Consider the following 15882-nt stretch of genomic DNA (forward strand, 5'->3'; position numbering starts at 1 on the left):
TGTGCATATTAGTAAATTTATTTTTGTTTTTCTCTCACTACTCTTATTGCAGGGGTTGCAGCCAAGAATAGAGAAGTTAAGAGGGAAATTATTTTTCCCTCTTTATAGATTTTAGGACATATTAGGTCCCTTGCCAGATATAAAGCTGGGCTCTGGCAAAACTAGTCTGCAATCTTACTTCCACAGCCAGAGGCATTGGTCAGAGGTGGCCAGGTGAGCTGCACATGAGGAATTTCATCTCTCAACTGAAATGCAGCTCTCCCTTGGAGGAGAGCTAGTTTCAGACTGAAGCAGATATTCAGGAGTCGGTGTAAGGAGGGAAATAAATCACAGATAACATTATAAAACTGATGAATCCAACCAGAAATAAAGTGTCTTGTCAATTCTGGACTTAGTCACATGTCACAATCCTGGTGAATTCCTGTCCTTGTGTCCAGTAGTTCAGATCGTGTTTTCTTTTAATTGCAGCCACATACATATGATTGGCATATGGATGTCATAAATCCCATTTTTGCATAAGTAAGCACTAAACAGATGAAGAATATGCGGACAAATTTAGGGGAATGGAAATTGAATCCACCTGGGATTGTAAGCAATAGGCTCTTTCCACTACACCACACTCTCAACAGCCACTCCCTTCTGCTTCTCCTCACCCACTCCAAAATACCCATTTCCATCTGCACAGTAATTGTTAGATAATTGTCAAAATAGCTCTTTTTTTTCCCTCAGTCTCATTTGAAACAGACCCACTAAGACTTGACACTGTGAAATGTCTTGTTTCTCTTAGAATATGGACTAATCTCAAGGCTACAGAATTCACACATCTTAGCTGGAAGTGACCCAGAAGAAAATGGACTGAAAATTTCATGGAAACTTCTTATTCCCTGTTGAACAATATGGATATATCAACTTTGGAAGCTTCTGTTCAGATAGTTAGAGAGGAACACTCCTTGAGGATGGAAGAGGAATCTATTCTGAGCCACTTCATGTTTTTAAAGGCCATTTCCTTCGTAAGTAACTGATCTACAGAAGTATCTTGTTATGAATCCCTTAAGGTGAAAATTTTATCTGCAGAAAAAGCATGGAATGAGTGTAGCTTTCAATAAGAAATGCAGGATCCCTTCTAATTTGTTTTTTTTTCCTTTTAAATAATGAAATATTTTGAAAAATATGATGTCTTGCTTTAAAACTTTTACATAAAATTTCAAAAAACTATATGTTCTCGAACCTGGTGAAAAAGGGTACAACAAACAATTACATCAATGTATTTTTAAATTTTCATCAAATTTAATACCGCCTTCATTTAAATCATTTTTTATAACCCAAAGGACAAAATATAGTACCAGAAAGTACAAACAAATTGGACATTGAAATGTAATTAACACTAAATCATTGCTCATTATCTTGTGATAATATGCCATGACATTTGTGCTGCTTTAATGAATCAAAAGGCCTTAGGGCCTGATTTTTATTAAATTTACATTGAGGTTATTATATCCATATTATGCAATGGTTGGCACTCAACCCCACATTTTCAGAGCCTGGTTAACTTAGATAGGAGAGATCTTATTTCACACTAAAGCCACAGAAGCTTCCTCCCATTAATGGTCTAAATAGTTGGAGTAAAAGGAGGTTAAAACTATGAATTAAAGAGATCTCTTTCCCTGTATATATTGTGCTGTAACTGCAAAAGAAACACTTGCTACTTGGTGATTTGCAGAGGTCTGCTGTAAACACCTCCACCATCTCCTCCAGCAATGCTTTTGTGTCTTTCTCTGGAACTCTCAAATTTCCAAGCTCCTGTTGCCAAGACATTACTTATGCTCTTACGGATATTTCATGATGTCACATCATTATCATAGTATGGGTCAATTGCCTCCATCAAACTATCAAAAACTCCGTTTAGACACAGATAAATGAGACGTCTAATGGCAAGCATAAGTGATCATGGCCATGGGCATAACGAGGGCAAGATGGTGGGAGCAATTTGTCTGTGTAAAAGAAATAAGGGGGTGGGGGATAATGAGTGAAGAAAACTGAAAACCAGCAAAAGCAATTAAAGGTAGATGCTTTTATTATTGTCACGCACCAGGAATTCTGAACAGTATCAGTGAAAAAACATTCCTCTACCAAAAAAAGCCTTTTGTTGGTCCAAGTTCTAACAAATGCTGATGTATGAATCTTTAATAATGTATATGTAAGCTTCAAATAGCACATTTTATTACTTACCACTTAATAAATATATTCAAGAGGGAAGTTAATACAAAAAACTCCAGATATACCTTTGGCTCCTAAACATGCAGATTCAAATATATAGACTTAGCTTTAAGAGTAAGAATTCAATTTTTGATTTCTCATTTTTGTAATTACCGTGCTATCATTGTTTAACTCAAATCTGTTGACACATATGAACACACATTATCACAGGGCTTGTGGACACAGATTGCACCCAAAGGGAGCTCACACACTGCAAACCTTTAGGAACTCCATAATATTTTACCAAATAGGATAGTAATCTGTGATGAAATTTCTGGTGAAAATATCTTATCGAATTTTTTATTGATTGCAGACAAATTTAAAAGTTGCTAGAATTGATCTTGAAGAAAACACATGGAAAGAATTGCAGTTCCTGGAATTTATTGTAAAATAAAATATTTTTTTGAATGTCTACCAAATTTATCTTTATGTTTAAAATTTCTTAAAATTTACATGTCTGTTGCTTAATGTGAAAAAATATTTTAAATTTAAAATTGTAAAAGTATCCTTTTTTTTAAAGATTTTATTTATTTATTCATGAAAGACACAGAGAGAGGGAGGCACAGACACAGGCAGAAGGAGAAGCAGGCTCCATGCAGGAAGCCTGACATGGGACTCAATCCCAGGTCTCCAGGATCACACCCTGGGCTGAAGGTGGCACTAAACCGTTGAGCCACCCAGGCCAGGCTGCCCTGTAGAAGTATCTTTTGATCGATATAAGACAGATGGGCAAATCTGATTATACTATATTTTGAACACACACATGGGAAGACGATTAATTTTGATGAAGTCAACTACAAATTTGCAGAAGTAAACTTGAAGGAAGAAAAATTTTAATGTAATTCTTAATGGAACAAACCAATGTACAGGTATGTTTTTGCCCTTTTTATTAAAAAAGACTAAAATAATATTCAGACAAGAAAATATTCATGTCTTCTTTTTTGTACTGGAATTTTTTGTATTGGCATGATTACATATGGGAGTTCAAAGGACAAGTTTGCTATCTGCATTTCTATTATTCCTCATTTAACTTTATGATCATTACTGAATAGAACCTTGTGGATAGGAGATGGGATATTAGAAAATGATCCATATCCTGGTGTCAAATTCTTTAGATACACCACTGCTTATGGTGAAGTGGTAGAGAAACAATGGGAATTCTGATTGGGTAGTCACACCCTCCTAAGGTGGGAAATAAATCAGGAAATTACTTTCAGAGCAAAAGTACAACAAAAAGTAGACCCCAAATATGCATAACAGAATGCATAATAATAATAATACATTAAGCTTTCCATAGAAACTGCAGTGAAAAATCTTTGAGGTGTGGAAAAGACATTGTAGGTATCTATGGAAATTTGAGGAATGCACTGTTTTGAAGAGAGAAAGATTAAATGCTAATAGGTAATAATAAAACAAAAAGCATTAGAAAGAACTAGAAGTTATCATGGCTAATTTTACAGATTTCCAGAGACATTAATTTGATAGTATCAACATGTACTAGTTGTTGGTGGCAAAGATAAGACTTGAACTTCTTCTGTTGACATTACATCAAATTAATAAATGAGGGCACTTACAGCTTATTTCAAGTCGGATGAAGTCTTTAATGCCAAGGTTTTCTAGGAAAACTCCCGATAAAGCCGTAGTTTTAAAGAAGAAAGAAATATCGGCACTGAACTCCGCATGGAAGGTAGGAAAGTGGAGGTAAGAAGCTTCTGTATAAAATGATACCGCGTTCCAGAAGTGCCCTGGATTAAAAAAAAAATGGTTCATTGTTTTAGAATGGGATATACAAAAGCATTGGACATGTGAATGATTTTCAAGACTGAGGGACACTGCAGGGAAAAGAGATAAGAGAATAAAAACATCTTGTGCTTATGTAATGAAGAGAGAAAGCTTCTTTAGATTTAGTACTCACGGTCTCCATAGCAACGCAAGGGACCAATTCTCCAAGCAGCTTCTGAGTTTGATCTGTTGGTATCGGTGATAACTATCTGAGTGACAGGCAAGTGGTCTTTGAAGGAAAGAAAGCCAGTATCGTTTGTCCTGAAAAACATAAATTTAAGAAAAGAGAGGAAAAAATGTGGATAATGTAGGGACTCTTTTACCAAGACTCCTTTTTTCAAAGGTGATTTGGGTGCTTGCAGCAGCAGGGTGAGGCCAGGGAGGGGGAACCAGAAGGCTTTTCATCTCATAAGCATATGCAAAAGCCTGGAATGCCAATCACAAAACCCTTGGCCAGCTTCCAAAATCCAGTGGAATGCACATTTTCCCTACATCTTTCCAGAAACACAGGTAATTTACAGAGCTTGCTGTTGCTTGTTGAGGCTGACAGCACCCTACCTGCCCCCATGCAGGCTGATGTGACATGACATAGCAGCTCTCTTTCCACAGAGATTGGCTATCTCAGTAACTAACTGGAAATGGGCGCCACAAATCCCACTTGAAATCGCTCCCAGGACTTGCTTCAGCCACCTGCCTGCCTACAGGTTTTAATCAGCTGGGGATGTGTCTTACCACCTTTGAACTCTAGGTAAAAACAAGTCTTTAGAGTTATCCATTTGTTGCTCTATATTTTGCTCTATGTTTTAAAGATTTGGGGAGTGATTTGTCCTTGTTAATTAAGCAAATAGATAACTAACTAGTCACCTTTTGGCAAAAAAAAAAAAAATGTTAGAAATAAATGGGTGAAGCTATTGTTTTTCCCTTTTTTAAAGTTATGTTTTTGGACTCATGGTAAAGACATACCATTTAACTGAGAGAATAAAAATATAGATAAGAAACCTGCATTGAATGAATAACCATTCTGAGCCAGAAATATACTAGGGGATAAGTAAATTTTCCCACACAATACCTTTGTGCAGTGGGTACCATTATTTTCATTCACAGATGAGAAAACGGAGTCTAAGATATATCAGACAATGCCTAAGTTCACAGGGCACAAGGGTCAGGGGCTTGGTCACATACGTGGTATCTACCTCATGTCTGAATTTAACAAACATACAAAAATAGCCATGGCTAAGCACATATATATATGAAGATGCCTATATGTTATGAGCTAACATATCATCCTGACATAACAATTTGAAACTTATGACTAATAAAAGACTGAAATTTCTAAAAGAAGGGGAAGAACACAAAATGCATTACATAACAGCAAGTCTTGAAATGGTAACCAAAATTCTCCCAAAGCTTTTTTAACTGGGCAAGGTGAACTTTGCATTTCTGTCTTGCTCCATTTTGCTCATCCAAACATCAGATGGCCTGCTAGAAAAGATGATGGGACATTTTCATTTCCATGCTCTATCCATTAGGCATGCTACCAATTTAAATGAGAAGTTGAACTGAATCATATGAGGTGGCCTGAAACCTGCACAGAGTGGGCTGCACCCCCGACCCACACAGCCCTAGTTAAGCACAGGATGGTTCATCTTGCCAGTACATGGGAATTGGGAGACACAGCACCACGAACCAATATTCAGGGCAAAGCATATAATGTAGCAATTTGATAACAAGAACATAAAAGAGCAAATTCATATTGACTCTCTCTCTGTAGTCACAAAGAAATCAACAAAACAACACACACTCTAAATCAGTGTAATATTTCATTGTCCTTTACATATCCCTTACAACTCTGAGTTTAGAGCCCAAGAAAATAATATCTCAAATTCTTAACTGGAGAAGCATTGCAGGAGCACTGTGATGTGATGCTTGGGACATAGCTTCAGAAGCACATAGATTTGTTCTGGAATCCCAAGTCCCCAGCTCCTAGCTATGTTAGGTTGGCAAATCATTTTATTTCTGAGATTCTCCAGCATCCTCAATTTTAAAATGGTGATAAAGTCTACATAACAGAGTTCTTGAGAGAATTAAATGAGATCACATACTCACTTAGAATAGTGCCTGATCTATGGAAAATGCTTGAAAATGGTAGTGGCAACACTCATTTTAGTTCTTATCTTTGTCCCTCTGTAGCCTTAGGCAATTCAATCCATCTTTTTATGCATCAAGCTATTACTCTGTATTAGAGATCTCATACTACACAGAACATTGTAGAAAATTAAATGTTAAGATTTAGCATCCAGCTCATGAGATTTGGAGAAAAACATATCAGTTCATCTTGGCTATAAATAAATGAAATATTCACCTGCACGTGTACCCTTCAGGTCAAGTAACCAAAATGGTAAAGAAATGCATTATCCATTTTCTATTATTTGAGTACCTATATTTAGAGGCCAATCAAAGGATCAGGAAATAAGACTTTTGTTTCTGTTTGAAAGAACAACTATGACTGTTACAAAGACATAGAATAAAAATTTAGTCTTCATATTTAAATATCCTTTAAGCATAGAATTTACAGTAAATTCCAAGTAGTCAAAGTAAAGAAAACCCATATGTAATCCTGAAGAAACTACACTGCTCTAGGAATTTTTTCTCTCCATGTTTATTTTCAAGGTGAAAATGGGAGATTCTGAAGTCTGTCCATCAATGCTAACGACTACCTCCCTTACACACTATGGCACCTTGTCTGAATCAATTTGATGTCCTATGTCAAAGTGTTGGGATATACAAATAGCATTCTAAGAATAAAAATCTTTTCCATGTAACAGTGAAAAAATTCATATTTAGTTTGATGTTGCAAGGCACAATACCAAAAATAATTTTTTTAATACAAACTTAAATTCCTACAGGGGCCAGATGAGTAATAAAAATGAGTGAGCCAGCTTTGTGTTAGATAATAAATGGAACCTGACATAGACCTTCATTGTCAGAGGTAAAGAGAGAGAGAAAAAGAGAAGAAGAGAAAAAGAGAGATAGAGGGAAGAAAACTGGTAGGAAATAGTTGTTCTGGCTAAAGGGAAATGATGATATCCATTAGTAACAAGTAATTATGCCATTCAAGAATGTCATGTGACTCAGACTGGAATATTAATGTAAAACTTCTCAAGTTTTAAAATCTTGACAATGGATTTTAAATTCTAAAAAAAATAAACCAAAAACCATATACATAGTGGGAGCCAACACTGCACTGGGCAATAAGATGCACGTGAGGGTTGTGTTCGGCTCATAGACGGCATCAAAGATTCTTTGCATATTTTATTCATGCTCTTAAGGTCACAGTAAGAGTAAAATTGGATTTAATTCAACTTATGAGTGACAGGTATGATTCAAACATTTCAAAGCATCAATGGGTGGAATATTTGGGGGAGTGGATGGTGATGGTGGATTTTAGCATATAAGATGATACACAGGGATACAAATCAGGGTAGTACCTATTAATAAGCAGGAAATCAACAGCTGTACATTTCTACACACTAACTTGTTTTCCTTTCTCTTTTGTTTGAATTTGCTTTTCCAAGGGCAAACACTTTATAGATTTTGTCCTCTTTTGAAACAATATACAAGATTCTTCCTAAGGGTACTAGGGACTCATGTACTTGATTAAGTGCAGAAATGATTAATATGTAGTGGAAAAACATTGCCATTTGGACAAGACTGTTACAAGTTGAATCCATGTGCCTCACCATACTTGTTATAGAGTGTCAGTGAAGTCACTCTTGGCCTAAGTTTTCTTATCTCTAAAATGGGGATAATAATATCACTTTGATATTGTATAAATTAAAGAAGACAACAACGATAGAACTATTAACATACTAACACAAAGTGGGAATTCAATAAATAGTTGTTGGAATTCCCTGTAAAACTTGAAATAAAAATGTGAAGTGAAAAGAATTTTTAAAGGAAAAGTAAGAAAGGGAACCTAGCTGCTGGTGTGAATGAGCAGAGGCCAGTCACAGACACCTGTCGACACCAGGTTATGGGCGGCTCCAAGCATACAAAGCATAGACATATGTGGTCCTCGGGAAACACACGAGTTAATGGAAAAACATGTCAGAAGCAATGTGTTCTCCTTTTTCTTTAACTATCTGCATCTTGCGTTATTACCAGATTCAGGATTGCTGAGCAAAACAGGGGCTGCTGATTTCTTTAGTGATTCACTGGAGTAAAATGTGGCGAAAAGTCATATGCTGCCATTTGTTTTCCATGAACCAACTAATTTTGGTTAACTGCTGTTCTGTAAGCTTCTTTTAGTAGAGTCACTTGGGTCACTGAGCCTGTTAAGAAAGATTTTTGTTTCCTCATTCTATCCTTATTTCTTTTAGTCACTTGTAAGTAAAAAACAAAACGCATTACGCTCAAGGTAGTAAAAACCTAGCAAATGATTCAAAAACTGAAAACCCTGGCACCCTTTGAAGCCCCTGTGTGAATCTAAGCGAATCAGTCTGCACAGCCTTCCCTTGAGTGGGTGACATGATGTCCTCCACTTCCTGTGACTGCAAGGGAGGAATGACAGTAAGATGCCCATAGGCAAATCTGCAAGTCTGAAGTACTGTAGTGATGCTTGCCAGTGATTCTACCCTAACTTAAGGCAATTATTTCCCTTTTGTCTTCCTTCTTAAGACTTCCTGATTAAAAAAAAAAAAAAAGATTTAGGGGATTAGATTAAAGGTTGGTTGTCACTGGATTGCAAAAAAAAAAGCAAGTGCAAGCATTGACAGTGGTCACATAGACAAGTGCAACCCAGGAGGTCATATCCATTCCTCTCTACCCTACCCCAACCAGACAATGTCTGGAGCCTTGTTTTCTGTTCCCAGGATAAGGAACATGAAGGGCAAAACAACACAATTTTTCAAATGTTTCAACATTTTGGAAACTACAGTTCTTCTATAAATATTCTAGAAACTTGAAACCATAGGGCTTTCCTCAAATAGATGTGGGAAAACAAAATCAGGTCTTGGTGTATGAAGACAGACAAAGTCTACTCAATATTATCTTATCATTAAGATATTACCGTGGCCCTCAAGATTTTATGAGCATAAAATTAATTCAAAAAATACTACCAGAGATGAAGATTTCTGGAGGCATGACTTGATTAACCTGCTCTGGATATGGACAAAGGCAGTCTTCAGCAGTGCCAGAAAAGTTCTTACCACAACTGTCTGCACTCTCCCTCTTCTCCTGCTCCTCCCTTGCCTCCTCAACTCCCACAACCCGCCTTCTCTTCTTTCAAGACAGGGCGAGCCCTCTTAGTGAATGGCTGACTTCCATGGACACGTTGGCCCCTAACTCATTCTACTCTGTAGCAGCATTTCACCGTGTTGCCTTCTTCCCTGTGACACACACGACGAATACAGGTGCCTACTGAACACCTCCCTTGGATGTCAGCAGTCACCCCTAAGGAATATGCCCCAACCCCCTCCCATTGTTGCTGCTTCAGGGATCTGCCCTCCTGCTCGTTATGTTAGGTGAAGGATGAGACCCCTTGCTCCACTGGCTGAGGCTGTACATCCACATATCTTCCCTTCCTCTTTTCCTCTCTCCTCCCGCATTCTCGATTGACCACTTCCACCAAGCTCACCTGTCTTAGGTGGCTCTGTCCAGCTGCCTTATCCTCACCCTCCCGGCCTCAGTTGTATTTTGAGGGAGCTCCAGGTTCTCTACCTGGGCCTTGGTGATGGTTACCTCCACTGGCTGCCTGCTGCCAATCTCACTACTGTCTTCCTACTCTCGTTTTCCTCCATAACACTCCCAGTAACACATTTACCAATGTGGTGATTCATACTTCATTGCTTAAAAACTCCTTATGATAAGAGGTCTCAGTCTCTTACAGGTATGGCCCAAATTCCGAAATATTTAACATAAAGTGGACAATAAAATGCTCATTTAAATCATGATTGCCTTTTACAGAGAGTTCTTTCTAAAAAAAAAAAAAAATGATCCAGGGGTTAGAGGGATGGCTTGAGTCTAGGACTGCTATTCTTAGAACCTATTGCTGGCTCTGTGGCTCAGCTGAACGCCTTCAATCACTGAACGCGCACGTGGAAGCTGCCTCTTGCCTTTCCCTGGCCACGTGAAATAGATAAAAATAGATTTTTACACATGATCTCATTTAATCCACAGAACATCCCTGTGACAATGTTGTAACCAGCGCCTGCCTTGTGCAGAAGAGGAAATGGAACCTTATAGAGATGACCAAACTCCCCAGGGTCCATTATTTGCCAGTAGGGGGCCAGGATTTGAACGGCATATCTTTGCTGTAGCAACCATGGTGCTCCTCTAGTCTCCTGGTCTCAGTCCTCCAGAGAGGGGCTCTCTCACATGGGGACACAGGTAGTCCCTACATCTTTTCCAGGTAGTGCTGGGATAATGGCACAGGCCCTGAGTCCTTGAGCTGCCCTCCTGGGCCTGGGCTGAGCATCCCCATTCCATTCACACAGGCTTTCTCCACACAAGATACAATTCAATTGACTAGGTTTCAGTTTACTAATTTGCAATCATTTTCCAACCCTGCATTCCCTGAGATTACACGTGGGTCACCTTGGCAGGAGTTCCGGGAGCTCACAAATTCTTCAGTTACACATTTACAAGCCATCTCTTAGTTTATTTCTACTGGGGGCAGACGTATCCATTACATGGTGATTTTCACTAGTGACTTTCAGAGGGCAGCTCTGTTTTGGGGGAAGGGGCTTTCCTTGTTCTTTCCTCACTTCACCTACAGTTAAATGGCTGAACGATACCTTTGGTTGTTCTATCTGCTATGTATTTTATGACATAGATGTATGTATTTTTTTTCTTAGAAATTAGTTTAACTTCTATAGATCAATGTTACCTCTTACCTTTTATTTAAGATACTGTAAAAAGTAGGGAAAATAATAAAAATGATGACTAACAAATTTCTGAGAACCAAACTGATGGCACATCTGCTCAATGCACAAATTTCTGCTAACTCAGCCAGTACTCCCCAACTCCACAGAGGTCTTTCTTTCTTTCTTTCTTTCTTTCTTTCTTTCTTTCTTTCTTTCTTTCTTCTTTCTCCTTCCTTCCTTCCTTCCTTCCTTCCTTCCTTCCTTCCTTCCTCCCTCCCTCCCTCCCTTCCTTCCTTCCTTCCTTCCTTCCTTCCTTCCCTCCCTCCCTCCTTCCTTCTTTCCTTCCTTCCTTCCTTCCTTCCTTCCTTCCTTCCTTCCTTCCTCCCTCCCTCCCTCCCTCTCTTCCTTCCTTCTTTTTTCTTTCTTTTAAATAAAATAGGAACCTGAAGCCCTAAATGATTTAGGCTGTATAGTTAATAACTGACAAATCCAGGATTTCATCATCTCATTACAATAATAAAATGTTACTTAGAGATAAATTACATTTCACATCCAGAAAATGAGTGTTGCCAGCAAAAGTAGGTACAATTTATTGCATTCTAACTGTATTATACATATTTGTTTGTGATATTTTCACCGAAAATCTAAAAAGCAGATTTGCAAAGGAGATGGAATCATTTCCTCACTTCCTCCTTCCCTCTCCACTTGCTCTTCTCTTCCTCCTTCTTGCTCTTAATGATGAAGTTTCTACATTTTGAAAAAAAAAAAAGTGCGGAGATGCTAGGATTTCTCTGTTTAGTCCAGAGCGTCCCCTTGGACCTTAGAAGTGGCACCAGGCACAGCAGAAATGGCAAAGGCAGGGAGAAGGAACTGCAGAGGAACTTAGCATCACAGGGGTCCATCCCAGCCCTCTGCTCTTGGCTAAAGGTTCCAGCAAGTTCTGTGCAAAAAGTGGTTGTAATTGACATCTCCTTGTGTGGACCTGTTTTGACTCTGGTGAGTTCTGCATCTTCCTCCTCGGGCAGAGAATCATTTCCCCCACAGAGTCAAGGTATCCAGTTCTGAACTGATCCCTTTGTTGTCTGTGTAACACCCTAAGTCCATTTAGCAATTTGGCCACATCTATCAAAATAAAAAAGTGGATAATTTAACAATTTTAAGCTAGGGATCTATGCAATAGAAATAATTTTCCGAGTGGAAAAACGTATAAATCAAAACTCAAAAATGTTCATTGCAGCTTTTTTTTCTAAGAGTGAAAAATCATTTACTAGGAAAATATTTATCATAAAGAAATGATAAAATAAGTTACGATACAACCACACTGGACACTTTGAAGCCATTAAAATGGACAGGATGCACTCATTTTTATGCTTATTTAATGATGCCACATAAAAGCTCTCCGAGACATGTTTTATGTGGAAAAAAGTGAGTTGTGGAATAACATATTTAATATGATCTCACACTTAGTAAATGTGTCATATGTATAGGAAGATATTTCTATGTGGAAATGCCCAATATGCCCAACTATTATCTCTAGGTGTCAGATTTATTTTACACATGGGGTACAAGTAAGAATTCCAAATGGTGGTGAGGAAGCAGATTTTACATTTTTTCTTAAATATTTGAATTTTTGTAGTAAGGATACGACAGCATAGATTTATTTTTATGAAAATGAACTCCTAAAATTAAAAAAAAATAAGAAAACATTCCCCTTATCCTTTGTTAAATATAGAAACCTAAATTGGGTGAATCAGAATTGACAATTATGAGCAAACTTGCAGAGTACATGAAAGATGTAAGCAGCTCATGTAATTTGGATCTGACTAAGAGCTACTGTTAGGTGAGTAATGCCATACACTTAGTGATAAGTAGGCAAATTAAAATAGAACCTAAAGTATCACTGCATTTTTAAGTATAATTATGTTTTATACAATAACAGGACAAATCAAAATGTTATATAAAATATACTATTTATATACCAACTCTTAATCTTGATATTGGCTTTGAATTCTATTTCTGATACAATTTTGCAATTACCTAAGTAATGTGACTCCACAGACAATTTTGAGATAGTATATTTGTAAAGCTTGACAGAGAACTGATGCAATAGAAGTTTCAGTCTACATCTTTGTTTCCTAGAAGCATTAGAAGGAGTATTTTATAGCTGTGTTTTGTTTACTAGAACCAACAGGTCTTAAATGCCTCATGTTGAATATTTTTCCAATAGATGGGATGGCGGCATTATTGAATTGAAACAAACAATCAAAAAACAATCCTAGGGATGCCTGGGTGACTCAGCGCTGAAGCGTCTGCCTTCAGCTCAGGGTATGATCCTGGAGTCCCACATTGGGCTCCCTGCAGGGAGCCTGCTTCTCTCTCTGCCCATGTCTCTCCCTCTCTCTCACTCTCTCTCTCTCTCTCTCTCGAATAAATAAATAAAATCTTTTTAAAAATCCTAAGTGTTGTCTTTGGTAAATATCAGCTATTTTGCTCTATCTAGAATTTTATAAAATAATGATGTGATAGATTGCTTTTGAGTTATCAACCTCTGATATAAGCTCTTTTCCTCCACTTTTGTATTGTCCCTTCTTGAGTATGTTATGCCTTCTATTCTCTCCAATCAGATACACCATAAAACATTCTGTCTAAAAACAATCTGGAATCTAGTCATGGGATACTTAGTGTGAACAAGCGAAAATCAAGTTGCCCCAAGACATAAATTTTAAGTAAAAATGTCACGAATGAAACTGCAGACTATAGCTAGTAAGTGAAGGTCATATTTGGCCAAGGAGAGAGGATCTGGAGGACGGCCACCCCATGTAGCCATCATCTCATTCATTCTTTCAGCAGTTTGTACACGAGGGTCCTGACATGTGCCATGCACACTTCTCTATAGCACGAGGTGTAAGTCCTGATTGTACCACTAGATATGTGGAAATTTAGTGAGAGCAAAAATCCAGATAAAACTTTCAGAATTTCTGCTTGCAAAGGACAAAAGCACTTGCAAAGCTCAATAGGCATTGGAATAGCTCATAAATAGATTCATGAATAATAAAATTCAACCAGCAGAAATTATAATAGAAATATACATACGTGTGTATATATGTGCATGTATCTATATATATGTGAGGTAGAGCATTAGTGTGTTCTGAGGTGATCCTTTCCTTTCTCTCAGGATTCAGGACTCCTGCCCCATCTTAGGAAACCACCAAGGATGAAGCACCCTCACTGCACCAAGTCTGAGATCTTCAGGTACGGAGGTTGAAGAAAGGTCTGGGAGGTCAAAGAACAGCCTATGTGAAGAAACCCTAAACTACTCGGATGTATCCAGCATCCTCTTCCTAGAGGCATCTGCTTCATCAAACCTCATAGGAAAGGCATGAAGGGTTCTCGTGAAGGTCAAGATCCTGGGACTGGGTAAGACATGTATTTACCAAAGAGAAAAGTTGAAAGCAAATGTATAAAATGATACATTTTAGGGCACCTGGGTGACTCAGTTGGTTAAGTGTCTGACTCTGGATTTGGCTCAGGTCATGATCTCAGGGTCCTGCTATCTGATCCCAGCACTGCATCCCATCAGGGGCCACACTCAGCAGGGAGTCTGCTTGATATTCTCATCCTCTGCCCTTCCCTTTGCTTGTGCACTCTCTTTCTCTAGAAATAAATTTTTTTTTAAAATAACTTTTGGAACAGAGTGGCCACTTCTAACTACTCTTTGATAGCCAAAAGAAAAATGAATGTGCAGCAGAAAGTTGAGGCTAAACTTTGGGTAAATGTTTCTTGTGAGGTTATAAAAGATGGATAACTAACAATGAAATAAAGATCAGTTAATCCTAGAATGACCATGGCCTGACCTACGAAAAGTAAAAATATGTCCAATAGAAGTCATTCAATTGTTCATTCACAGATTTGACACCATTTATTAAATAATTTCTCTGTGGTAGAGAAGTGGAATCAATGACTAAAGAGTAGTTTGAAGCTTTAGGATTCCATATACCTAAAAAAAAAAAAAAAAAGGAAAGAAACCTAAAAATATCCTGTATTTTTTTTTTAAGAAACAGAATAATAGGTTCTCTTTTTTTGGATGACCAGATGACCAGAATTTAAACCTTACATCATTTTCTCTTCCTATCTTGTACCACATCACTTTATATAAGAGTGCATTAAGGATAGGAGGCAAAGAACAAAGTTACCAAAAATCAAATACGAAGGTCTGCACTTTCTTACGAATAAATTTTAAAAGATGCTCTAGTGTTAAACAATAGAGCTTCATCTCAGTTCTACTTGGTTGTTGGATCGAAAGAAATCCTCATTAGGGCTGCAGGCCACTACCAAGAGGCACACTTTGAAAAATCTTACCTCCTCTAACTTGCTGCCAGAACCATCCTTTGGATCCCTTTACCTGGATGATGGTTTCCCATCCTACATAGCCTCACTGCCCTGTGCCGTCTCCAGCCTGCAGCTATCCTCTGTCCTTTGCTATTCTCCACAGTCTATCAGTCTGAAGTAAGGGGATGAGAAAACACCCGACTGGCAGGATTTCTATACATTGAACCATTAGGTTGAAGAGAAGTTCTTTTGCAAACAATCATTGACTGAAAACTATTACTCATTTCAAGTTTTCTCATTTCTTCTTTTCTTTTTCTTCCTGTTTACCTGATTCAGATGCCTACCTGACACTTCCATTTATTCTAAGGAGTCATGCTTTGGGTGTTCATCAAGTTTTTTCCCCTCCATCCACCTCCATCTTCTGAGCTGACTCATTTCCTCTCGCATCTACCCTGCAATCATTTTCCTCGTTTACTTGGTCTCATTGACATATATGGCAGCAATTTATTCGGTTACAGAGGCTGATTAAAACAGAATAAACTATTGTCAATTACCAGAGGCCATGAGGTTGGCTGAGCCTCCCAAACAGCCTGATTTAGCAAAAAGAAACTCATGGGCTGTCGTGATGAGATTGGAGAAGCCCTTGGGAGAG

At 38.0% G+C, this 15882-nt stretch overlaps 1 protein-coding gene across 3 annotated transcripts in view; it reads right to left on the reverse strand.

Moving 5' to 3' along the window:
* The window catches only part of CNTNAP5 (contactin associated protein family member 5), a 792545-nt gene that overhangs the window by 129012 nt on the left and 647651 nt on the right, over positions 1-15882 (reverse strand). For all 3 annotated transcript variants that reach the window (XM_041739874.1, XM_041739876.1, XM_041739875.1), the window contains exons 15-16: positions 4172-4299; positions 3831-4001 (exon numbers count right to left, since the gene is read on the reverse strand). In XM_041739874.1, the coding sequence (XP_041595808.1) occupies positions 3831-4001; positions 4172-4299 (299 nt within the window). The remainder of the gene's footprint in view (positions 1-3830; positions 4002-4171; positions 4300-15882) is intronic.

Source organism: Vulpes lagopus, chromosome 24, assembly GCF_018345385.1.
Source record: "Vulpes lagopus strain Blue_001 chromosome 24, ASM1834538v1, whole genome shotgun sequence".
NCBI lineage: Eukaryota > Metazoa > Chordata > Mammalia > Carnivora > Canidae > Vulpes > Vulpes lagopus.